This window comes from Diabrotica virgifera, chromosome 9, assembly GCF_917563875.1.
Source record: "Diabrotica virgifera virgifera chromosome 9, PGI_DIABVI_V3a".
NCBI classification, from domain to species: domain Eukaryota; kingdom Metazoa; phylum Arthropoda; class Insecta; order Coleoptera; family Chrysomelidae; genus Diabrotica; species Diabrotica virgifera.
In genome coordinates, this window is record NC_065451.1 from 219,680,182 (window position 1) to 219,692,677 (window position 12,496).

At 36.5% G+C, this 12,496-nt stretch overlaps 1 protein-coding gene across 1 annotated transcript in view; it reads left to right on the forward strand.

Annotated features, from left to right (window-relative positions):
• LOC126892056 (uncharacterized) overlaps positions 1-11,729 on the forward strand; it is a 31,402-nt gene extending 19,673 nt beyond the window's left edge. The window contains exons 8-9 of the mRNA XM_050661488.1: positions 11,009-11,161; positions 11,529-11,729. Of these exons, the coding sequence (XP_050517445.1) occupies positions 11,009-11,161; positions 11,529-11,690 (315 nt within the window). The 3' untranslated portion in view covers positions 11,691-11,729. The remainder of the gene's footprint in view (positions 1-11,008; positions 11,162-11,528) is intronic.
• The last annotated feature ends 767 nt before the right edge of the window (positions 11,730-12,496 follow it).

A 12,496-nucleotide genomic window follows, 5' to 3' on the forward strand; every position in this document is an offset into this window, starting at 1 on the left:
CAATATGGCGCACTTTCATTGATATGTTCATGTGAGTTAAACAAGATCATTGTTTTTTAACAAAAAGTTGTAATATTTGGTGACGAAGACGAAATTTCTTATCAGCAACAGGTAAGTTTTTCTAACCGTATTTATTATCTATTGTATAAAATGGTTATTTGTGGACATAAATACTCTTTCTTTAACTTATTAGCACGTTTGGTTAGTAGCTATCGTGTTTGTACAGAAAAAATGTTGATGCGGGTAAAGTGGAATGAAACGTATGCGGGTAAAGCGGAATGACGTTCCACTTTACCTCCTAAAAGTTTAACAATGTTATTAAGTGACAACATTTTTTTAGCATGCCTAATTTTTACAAACGAAAGACTTCGCAGCAGAGTTGGGACGAGAAGGCAATGGCTGAGGCTCTAACTGCATGTCAAGGTGGTTTATCAATTCATTCTTCTGCAAAACAATATAACATTCCATCGACAACTCTTTTTAGAAGATTAAAGCGACCACCAGAAGAACGTTTAGTGAAGCAACTTGGACGATTCCGTTGCGTGTTCACGGTAGATCAAGAGAGGATGTTGGTAGACTATATTCTTAAAATGGAAGAACGCCTGTTTGGGCTAACTATTTCTGACTTAAAATATCTTACCTACGAGTTTGCCATACGAAATAACATTGAACATAGATTCAATAATGAGAAGAAAGAAGCTGGTAAAGTATGGTTTCTTGGTTTCATGAAACGGCACCCAGTTCTTTCACTTCGACTTCCAGAAAAAACGTCAGCAGCGCGAGCGTCAGCATTTAACGCAGTTAGTGTCGGAAAGTTCTTTGATTTATTGGAAGACTTATACCAAAAACACAACTACAAACCTAACCGCATCTATAATTGTGACGAAACCGGAATCTCTACCGTGCCAAATAAGCCTTCAAAGATTATTTCAAAAAAGGGGAAAAAGCAAGTAGGAGTTTTATCATCAGCTGAAAGAGGTACGCTTACAACTGCAGAAATTTGCTTCAACGCTGCAGGGGAATACATCCCTCCTGCTCTTATTTTTCCACGGGTGAGACATCACTTGACATTCGACATTGGAGTTCCTCTGAATACCAAAATTTTCACGCATGCTTCTGGATGGATGCAGACCGAAATCTTTACGGCTTGGTTTCACCATTTTATTAAATTTGCGAAGCCTACCTCCGAGGACAGGGTTTTACTAATTTTAGATGGCCATTCAACCCACATAAAAAACATTGAAGTCTTAGAGCTTGCTAAGAAAAACTTTGTAGATATCCTGGTGCTACCACCACATTGCACACATCGACTTCAGCCACTGGACGTATCATTTATGCATCCCATGTCGACCTTCTATGAACAGGCAGTGCGAGTTTGGCTGCGAACCCACCCGGGGAAAGTTGTGACGATTCATGATGTCGGTCCTCTCTTCGGAGAAGCTTACTTGAAGGCAGCTAGTATGGCAACAGCTATCTCAGGATTTAAGAAGACGGGTATTTGGCCGTTTGAGAGACCTTATCCAAACGTTTTCGTGGCTGCAGATACAACTGATCGTCCTGGGCCTCTACTCGCTACATCTAACCTTCCATCAGCGTCCACTCCAGTGTCAAATGACATTCTCCTCCATAAGACTATTGTTAGTCCTGCGGATATTTTACCTATCCCACGGGTCGCTTCAAATATCGAAAATCCAACGAAGAAAAGGGCTCGATCAGGAAAAACTGTAGTAGCAACTTCTACCCCTTTTATTGAAGAGTTAAAGAATTTGAAGGCTCCGACCCCAAAAAATCCAACCAAGAAAGTTACGAAGCAACTATTTCAAAGCGACAGCGAAGAAGAAGATGATGCAAACATCAGCATTTATAGTGACACCGACAGCGGTTCAGAGTTGGACCTACCAGTTCAAATTCCTACCATAAAAACAGAAGATATTAAGGAAGGGATATATGTAGCTGTAGAGTACAACGGACAAACATTTCCCGGTTTAGTAATTTCAAAATCAGGTGAATCAGCGTCTGTAAAGTGTATGGAAAGGACGCAAAAATATTTCAAATGGCCTAATAAAGATGATGTATTAGATTACAACATTAAGGACATTAAAATGATTATTAATGAACCAAAACAGTTAAGACGAGGGTTTTTCAATGTTCCTGAGCTCTGTTTATATGCTTAGTTGAATAAATAATATTAATTCATTTTAAGTTTTTGTATTCCGCTTTACCTCCAATATGGCGGGTAAAGTGGAATATTACACCACTTTTACTTTTGACGTTTTTCTCCGAAGTGGTGATATATTAGTTTAATTTCTTAACAGTACTACGTAGGGCTATAACGTAAGTGGCTTCGTCCATAAACTCAAACTTTTAAGACGAATACTTCTACCGGGATACAAGCTTGAATCGGTAATTATTCCACTTTACCTACCTTTCCCCTACATACTTTCAGATATGTAAAAAGAAATATTTACAAAGTACAAACTAGCGTGAATTACTTTCTTTGAAAATAATCCATAACAGTTTTCTGTTTTTGAACAGAGAAACATCTCTTTTTGATTCTACTTCTCATGTTTCGTAACACAATTTTGTCTGCGATTGGAGCATCTTCTTGACTCTCAACGTACTTAAGCAGCTGTTCCACACTCGCCAATGCAGCACTGTGCGACACAGTTGTTTATTGTTAATCGCGTGACCCCCCCCCCTCCTCATCACTTTCACTCTTGTCCTCCCCAACTCCACCTGTTATCTTGTTTACAATCTGCTCATCTGTCAGCTGTTCATACCCTTGATATTCCGCATCACAATCCAAACACTGCAGTATATTTTCTCCGTCCACTTCCTCTCCTCCTGGCACATCTTTTATAGCTTCAGTGATATTTTTAACAACAAAATCAGTCTCATCAAATCCTAGAAAGTCATCGTCTTTACAAATGTCGGGCATGACTTTTTTCCAAGATCGTACGATAGTAAGCGGTTTGGTTTTTTCCCAAACAGATCGTACTTCGTAGATGGCATCTAAGATTGTGAAGTCCTTCCAAAAGCTCTTGAGGTCGTTCCCTTCTTCTATTCTTTTCTGAAGGATAGCTGAGCGTTAGTTACGTTTCAGAGAAGAAATAACGCCTTGGTCCATTGGTTGTATCATTGCCGTAACATTGGGAGGCATATATTTCACGAAGATTTTTCCATCAGGTGATCTTAAAGTTGTTGCACTACTATGGGAAGGTGCGTTGTCCAAGAGAAGTACAGCTTTATGAGGAATACCATTAGCTTTTAAGTGTTTTTTTACCTCCGGTACAAATTTGGAGTCAAACCAAGATTTAAATATTTCGCAATTCATCCAAGCAGCCTTTTGATGAAAATAGTCTACCGGTAAATTTTTGGCCTCAGTGCCCTTAAAAGATCTAGGTGTCTTTGCTTTTCCGATCACAAGTAAGGGCAATTTATGTTTCCCAGTTGCGTTAGCGCAGGTCATAATTGTTATGCGCTCTTTCGAAGCTTTGTATCCCGGTGTATTACGCTCCCTTTCAAATGCTAGGGTCCGGGTGGGTAGACATTTCCAGTACAACCCCGATTCATCTGCGTTGTAAATTTGTTCATGCAATAGTCCCTCGTCTTCCACAAATTTTTGAAGTTCCGCTTTAAACTGATTATCAGCGTCAATGTCACCACTTAAAATTTCTCCTTTTGTAGAAACATCCCGGATTCCGTGTCTCTGTTTGAATCGCGTGAACCAAACATATGATGCGTCGAAGTCCCCTTCCATGCCGAGAGCTTCAAAAAAAACTTTGCTTTCGTCATGCAAATCGGTCCTGACACCGGAGTTCCCTGTGCGCGTTGCTGCGAAAACCACTCCAAAATGCACTGATCAAGTTCGTCAAACTTTGATTTTTTCATGGTTTTCCGATTGGCCATTCCAAATTTCGTGTCCGAGGAACATGCAAAAGTTACGAGTTTATCTTTATTTCTTAAAATATCACGCACTGTGCTATCGCCAACATTGTACTGGTTACACATCTGTTTAACCGTGGATCCACGTTCAATATTTTGAACAATGTCCAACTTTTGTTGGATTGTCAAAACAACACTTTTACGCTTAATAGCGGTAGCCATCGTTCGCACACTCTGTGTCACACTCCACTGCTGTACTGATTGTGGGGTGGGCGGGGCGCGCGGGTGAGAGTGTGTCGACGTATCGGGAGGGATATGAGGGGAGGGGTCTATGACCTTGAGAGGGCCGGCTGCCGGCTGGAGATGAGTGACTCGCCTACTGAGCTTCACAGGACCGTCTCCAACTGCATTTAATTTTACGTATTTTTTCTGAAACGCGTCCCGGTTAAGCCGCATCACGGTTATTCCGATTACGGTTAATCTGGAGTTGAGTGTATAATTGTTTCATTTTACATTAAAATTATAATACATTTTTGCGCCACCAATATTCATATCAGCTCTTTTGTAGATGGAATATTGTGTGCATCACTCATTTTTACGGCGTTTGGCGGTTTTTATTCTTGTACAGGACTTTTTCAAAATTTTATATAAATTATATGTATAAACTTGAATGTAATGTTTCTTAAATAGACGTTCTAAACCACTAAACTATAATCACCAAAATGGTCTAGGGTTACGACATTAAACTTGTGATGGGGAAATCCGAGTTCATATCTCAGCCATCCCAATATTTTTTTATTAATACATTTTTTTGTGTACATTAGATTTTTTCAATTCGCACAATAAAACACTGAAAACTTTTGTTTTCTATACTTCCACAAAATTTATTATTTACAACTATGTGACTACAGCTGTTTCGGCAGAGTGCCTTTCTCAAGTTATATAATTTACAATGTGTTTGCCTTTTTAAGTCTCTAACTGAAGAGGTTGAGGAGTGTGGAGCTGTTTGTCTCGGGTTGGTCATTCAGAATTATATCTGTATTTTTCAGTTTATTAATTTCCATAGATTCTAAAAAAGATAGCTTAAGGCCTTTATTTTGGATATGCAGAATTTGAAACTCTTCATTGAAAGAATGATTATGATCTAGAAGGTGAAGTGCGTATGTAGAAGTGTCTGTTTTTCTATTGTTGAAAGCCCTTTTGTGTTCTGCTATCCGTTTGTCAAAAGTTCTGCCAGTTTGACCGATGTACGTTTTCGGACAGTCACCACAAGTTAGTTTGTACACACCACTCTGTAGTTGCTTTCTCTTTCGGCTTTTATTATTCTTAATATATTTGCTTAAGTTGTTGTTAGTTCTGAAAGCTGGTATTATTCCTTTCTTTTTTATGTATCTGGCTATTTTTGTTGTTATCTTGCCAGTATATGTGAGAGAGCAGAAGGTACTGGGTTCTTTCTGTGGTGGTGGATACACTAATTTCAGGGCTTTCTTATGGAGTTTTTGATTTAAAATTTTGTTAACTGTTTGTTCGTTATAGCCGTTGTTTACTGCTATTTGTTTAATGATGTTTAGTTCTATCTCGAAGTTATTTTTTGTCATGGGAATTTCTGTCAATTTATGTATCATGCTATGGTAGGCTGCTAATTTGTGTTGTGTAGGATGGGATGATGAATTGTGTATAGTTGTGTCAGTATGGGTAGGTTTATGATATACGGAGAACTCATATTTGTTGTGTAGTATGGTAATCGTTACATCTAGAAAGTTTATGGAATTATTCTGTTCTGTTTCTATTGTAATCTCAATATTACTATGAAGTGAATTAATGTATGATAGAAATTGGTCAAGTTGTCTGTTAGTTCCTGTAAAGCATACTAGTATATCATCATATACTGGCAAGATAACAACAAAAATAGCCAGATACATAAAAAAGAAAGGAATAATACCAGCTTTCAGACCTAACAACAACTTAAGCAAATATATTAAGAATATTAAAAGCCGAAAGAGAAAGCAACTACAGAGTGGTGTGTACAAACTAACTTGTGACTGTCCGAAAACGTACATCGGTCAAACTGGCAGAACTTTTGACAAACGGATAGCAGAACACAAAAGAGCTTTCAACAATAGAAAAACAGACACTTCTACATACGCACTTCACCTTCTAGATCATAATCATTCTTTCAATGAAGAGTTTCAAATTCTGCATATCCAAAATAAAGGCCATAAGCTATTTTTTTTAGAATCTATGGAAATTAATAAACTGAAAAATACAGACATAATTCTGAATGACCAACTCGAGACAAACAGCTCCCCACTCCTCAACCTCTTCAGTTAGAGACTTAAAAAAGCAAACACATTGTAAATTATATCACTTGAGAAAGGCACTCTGCCGAAAGAGCTGTAGTACATAGTTGTAAATAATAAATTTTGTGGAAGTATAGAAAACAAAAGTTTTCAGTGTTTTATTGTGAGATAAAATGAACTTCCATCAAGTAACGGTCGAATCCATCAATTATTTTTCTATTCGGATTAGATTGAAAAATATATTGGGACGGCTAGTAAATAAACTCGGATTGGCGATCACAAGTTTAGCGTCGTAACCACTAAACGATTTCGGCGATAATGGTTAAGTGGGTTATAATAATTTTGGAGCTCGATAACTTCTAAACGGTGTAACCGACTTTGATTAATAAACACGAGTTTAAAAGATATTGACAAGGAGTATCCGATTAAGATCAAATATGATATTTGAAGGAATTATAGAATTTAGTGAGATTGAAAAACCATTTTTCCTCGTAGGATACGAATTTGATTACATTTATGACGCCTATAACTTAAAAATACAAATTTTTCGAGGTATAAGGTATACACCGTTAGACTCGTGTGGCATCCTCCTACAAAAGCTCAGTTATTGGCGTAATTTGTAGATTGAAATTTTGAGTAATTGTCAAAAAACCAAGATTTTCAAAGTTCAATTTTTTAGTTTTTCAGCTATTCTGGGCCGTGTGTATGTCTGATCCTGACCACTTAGGCACCGTTTGAAAGCTGAACTCAAGTGCTACCGATTTGGTCTATTTTCGGTTTTCCTATCTTTCTTTGGACCTGAGATAAATTTACTATAAAAAATATGCCATATTGTACCTGGTACACGACAATTAGACCGAAATCATTAGACCGAATGCAGTAGAGCGAACTTATTGGACCGAAAAGCACTATACCGAAACCTCACTAGACCGAACAGCATTAGACCGAAATGGTACATAAATCAAAAAGATTGCAGTAAATTATGCTAAGATTTTGTGTATCTGTCTTTTTGTTTATTGTATTTTTTTTTGTATTATTTTATATAATATAGACTGTGTAAATTGTCACTCTGTACAGTCTGATATGAAATAATTTTCATCCGTTAAACAGATTAGTGAAGGTAAAAATAAATTAAGGGTAGAGTGACGTTAGGCGAATTGGACATAACTTTAATTTTTAGTATTGTACACAATAAATAAAAAAATAAACCAAAAACAAATAATAACAAAAAAATAAACAAAATAAAAATCCTGTTTGAGCACCCTGTATTATGTACCTAATGCTTTTCGGTCTAGTGAGGTTTCTGTAAAGTGCATTTCGGTCTAATGAGTTCGGTCTCTCTACAGCAGGGGTTCCCAAACTTTTTTGTACCACGCCCCCTTTTGTTAAAATGAAAGTTTCTCGCGCCTCCCCCCCCTTAACAATAAATTGTATATGCCTGGGAACAAAACAAAATCAAATAAGTGTTACATAAGAAACAAAACATTTATTTATATATACATACTGCCATAAAATACAACAATATCAGTTTTAATAAAATACAAAAATTATTAATAAAAAAAAATAGATTAGGTTGGTTAATGAGATGAATGGGCTTGCATTTTCTTTACTAGTATGCCTATTCGTGGCTGAGTTTTAGTAAGTGCACAACGCAAGTCACTAGCAGCATCAAGTTTATTTCGATACTTTGTTTTAATTGCCAGAAGTGTTGAAAATGCTTTTTCGCACAAATAGGTACTTGAAAAAGGCAAATATAAACGAAGAGCTTCGCGTGATACACTAGGATACACTTTGAAATATTTTAACCAAAATGAAGGTTTGTCCATTATATCAAAGTTGTATTTGGCAGAGGAATCATGTTTTATTTGCAAAGCATCTTCTTGAAGTGATTCAGGCAAGGAGTCTATGTTGACATGGAATGGGTCGGTTGACATTCTAAAAATACTATCGTCACAAGTGTTTGGAAAGTATTTCTGGAACTCTTCAATTAGGCTCTCCAAATGGTTTGATATTTGGATTTTCAAACTTGATCCTTCATAAATATCTCTGAAGCGTGTTTCTTCTGACATTGACTCTACTTTAGGAAAACTCGAATAATTGCAGGGGTTTGCTGATATTTTACGCCTCCAAAGTTGCAGTTTCTCAATATACATATTAATCGCATCACGATGAGTAACTATATTTGAGTCTCCACCCTACAGTTTTAAGTTAAGGCTGTTCAACGAGTCAAAGATGTCTGACAAATAAGCCAATATTACTTGGGTACAACTTTTTTTGAAGGCCACGCTTAGTTCATTTTGCTTTTGCTGTTCCAAGAAGGTGATTACTTCATCTCGAAGGTCAAATAATCTTGCTAACATGTTGTGAGAGCCATCGTACTTCTGTATGAAATAGCAGTGTTTTGTGATCACTTCCTTAATCTTCACAAAGATTTTTAAACAGTCGAGTATTCAACGCACTGTTTTGTATGTAATTCACTACTTTAATACACAACTTTAAGACAGCATTGCATTCATTTGAAAGAGTTTTTGCTGCCAAGGCTTGTCGATGTATAACACAATGTATCCCAGTCACATCAGCATTTTTCTCTCTTACTAATTGTACAAATCCTGAGCGAGAACCAAGCATTGAAGGCGCGCTATCCGTACATACACCGATTAGTTTTTGCCAAGAGATTTCCTGTTTGTCAAAAAAGTCTGACACTGCTTTCATAACATCAATAGCTTTTGTCGTGGTCTCCAACTCTGCAGAAAAGAGTAGCTCCTCTTTCACTCTATCATTTTCAACATACCGAACATAAACAATTAACTGAGAACATTGTGCTATGTCGGTACTCTCGTCTAGCTGAATAGTAAAAAATGGCGATTGTTTTACTGCATCAACTACCTGGTTTTGTATGTCTTCGGCCATATCATCAATGCGACGTTTTACGGTATTGTCAGAAAGAGGTATTTGAGATAACTTTTGCTTACTCTGCGTTCCAAGAATAATATCAGCTGCCTTTAACAAACACGGTTTAACAAGCGTCTCTCCAATAATATGGCTCTTCTTTTCTTTAGCAATCAGAAGTGATAGCTCATATGAAGCTTCAAGAACTTTTTCAGATGACTGAGCAGTAGAACCAGTACTATCTAACTTCATGCGTTTTAAATTTTCAGATTTTGTAGCAAAAAATTCCTTTGGTTTGTCCTTAAAAGGGTTATGTTTGGATGACAAATGTCTTTCAAGACGATTAGGTCTCATTGCATCATTACTTAATACTTCATAGCAAATTACACACTGAGAATGTTCGACATTATCTTTACGCATACAAATAAACCCATATTTGATATAATCATCATTATACTTGCGTTTCTTTGCTGAGCTCATCTTGACTACAATTATCTTCCCTCACTCCAATCAACGAAATCAATAAAAGTCAACTACCACAATTAAAATTTCACAACACGTACGCTTTTATAATGCAAAAATAAGTGCAGGGTGCAGGCTACGCCAAGGTATCTCAAACACTGAGTCACAATTGATAAGAGCTGCGTCTGCGGTTAGCTGGCCTGCGTCAGGCGTTTAGGAGGGAAGGAGGGAGGCAGTGCTTGGAAAAGCTCGGTTGTCAAATTATGCGCGCTATTGCCACATTGAACGGCTCACATTCCATTCTTTCAAGCCTTCGATTTCAAATTTATGTAGTAAAGTCAGATGTTACAGTGGTTTGTTTTAATTTTCTAAACATCATGGTTAATTTAGAATTTTAGAAAGACTAGGTAGGCACCTGAATTTAATTTAATTTTCGACTTGTCTCGCGCCCCCCCTGACATGTCCTTACGCCCCCCAGGGGGGGCGCGCCCCCAGTTTGGGAACCCCTGCTCTACAGTAAACCATTGTACCTACCCAGTCCTACAGCTGGCTTATGGGTGGTCAAAAGTCACAAACTACACCGGTTCTGAATCGGCCATGATCCCCTCTTAACAAAGAAAAAAATTCAGATCGGTGCAACTTTTCCACACACATACATACCCACATACATACCCACAAATATTTTCCCCTTTTTAGATAGAAATTGATTAAAATTTCTGAGATCGGTAACTTTTGAATGGTATAACCTGTTTTCAAAATTAGACATGCGTTGTGAAGGTAACGATCAATACTATCAGAAACCGTAGAGATCAGATTTACATTTTCTAAATTTATGGAAGTTTTGGGAACGAGAACGAAAAACAGACCCCACTGGGAGGGCCGTAAACTCCACACCCTTAAACCAAAGGGTGCCATAGATTTTTTATGTCAAACTATTACAATTCTACAGTTGTTTGCTACATAATTAATAATAGAACTTAATTATCTTTTAAACTACCCCATATTTATAACATTACAAAGCCTCATATTTTATAAAAGAAGACATCTGGGAGAATCCTAAATGTAAAAATATACAGGGTGTCCCATTAAAAAAAAGTTATAAGCAACTTCGTGTATAACCCATATATATACATGAAAATATTTTCATTAAACACATCACCCTTCAAAACTCCTTCACTCCAATTTTAATAGGTTTGTTCTAGCAAACAGTCAAACTAGTCAGAAACCGTCAGCAGACAGTTGGTCAGTGAGAGAACATAATACAGTCACCAGTGCTATCCCCTCTACTCGCGCTGGTCGACTATTCGCTGATGGTTTCAAACCGTTTGAAACTGATGCTAGAACAAACCTTATAGTTCAGTTACCTTTAGTTCTCGAGATATTTATAATTGGCCGTTTATCTGCCTCACCCTGTATATATAATAGATTTGTCAAATTTCGACAATTTAATAATAAAATGAATATATTTTTAGAAAATCGGTGCAACCCGGTCTAAATGCGGCAAAGATAAGCAAGAAGATTGTTACGTTATTAATTGTAAGAAAAATTTAAAGGATCTTCCTGATGTAGTATTATCTTTTGGAGGCCAACAATTTGCCGTACCTTCTACAACATATATAACCAAGGTAAGTATTTATTGAAAAATCATATAAATACATAAATATAAAAAAATATGCAGACATATACCTGACTTGACAACGGCAAGTGAGATCTTGCCGAAACGTCGTCAAATTAATGGTTTTTCTAAAAACCAAAATTATTCAACGCTGAGTCAAACGGAAAACCACAGAAAGCTTTTTCTTTTTTTCTTTTACTTTTACTCCTACATATTTCAACATTTCTGGTGGTATTTCATCGCTTCCTGGTGCTTTTCCAATCTTTATCTATCTTATTGCTTCTTCCAGTTCTTCTTTTTGTATAGTTTCTGAATTTTCCGTGTTTCGAAATGTTCCTAACATAACCAAAAAAATAATATGCATCCTTATATTTTAGGACGTCAGTGGTAAATGCATGTCAAATTTCGAGATATTGCCCCCTGACATGGAAAAAGACGAAGAATGGCTGGTGGGAGATACGTTCCTGAGGAGTGTTTACACCGAATTTGATTTTGGTGAAAACCGAATTGGATTCGCAAAACTGGCTAAAACACGTTAAATTTATAACCAATTAATAATAAAGCATTTCTCTTAACAATTTGTCTTTTTTAATATGTGAAAATCCTTGGTCGTGAAACATGCTGAAGACTACTAAACAATTAGCCTAATGAGCCACTTACTTACATAAAACGTTTCTGAAAGTTATATACGGTAGAATATAAAAATGCCTTAGGCAACTGAGAATTCAAGTGCTTATGCAGAGATGCAAGGATGTTGACTGTGACGTGAGTGTATATTTGTTTTATCAACTACAAAAAGGCATTTGATGGAATAAAACGTGATAAACACATAACAATCTTGAAAGAAGCGGAATTAGATGATAGAGACTTGAGAATCATATATAATTTACATTTTCACCGAACTGCCAATATTAAAGTGGATGAGCATAGAGCCGCATTTAAGGCAGTGAGGGCCCATGCGCAGAATTGGTGTGGGGCCCTACCTCCTACCATTAACAAAAATGTTGCTATATTGATCTACTTTTATAATATATTTTGAAATAATAAAAGATACAAGATCTGTATCAGTAAAATATTAAAAATAAACATAGTAAGATGTATGGTTAATATCCGGGTACTTTTCGAGATTTTTTAATTGAAAATTCCTTGATTATGTCTGAAATGTCACGTTGCTTTAAGACATCGTGATCAATGCTCATTATAGAGAGATGATTTAAATGCTCTTGGACTTGGATCTATAATAGCAATAAAATTTTGAGTACTAAATTTCTCTGATTTTGTCATTTTAGTCTCTGGAGATGTTCCATAATCCAGTGGAGTCAGTCGAATATTCCTTAAAAGAATA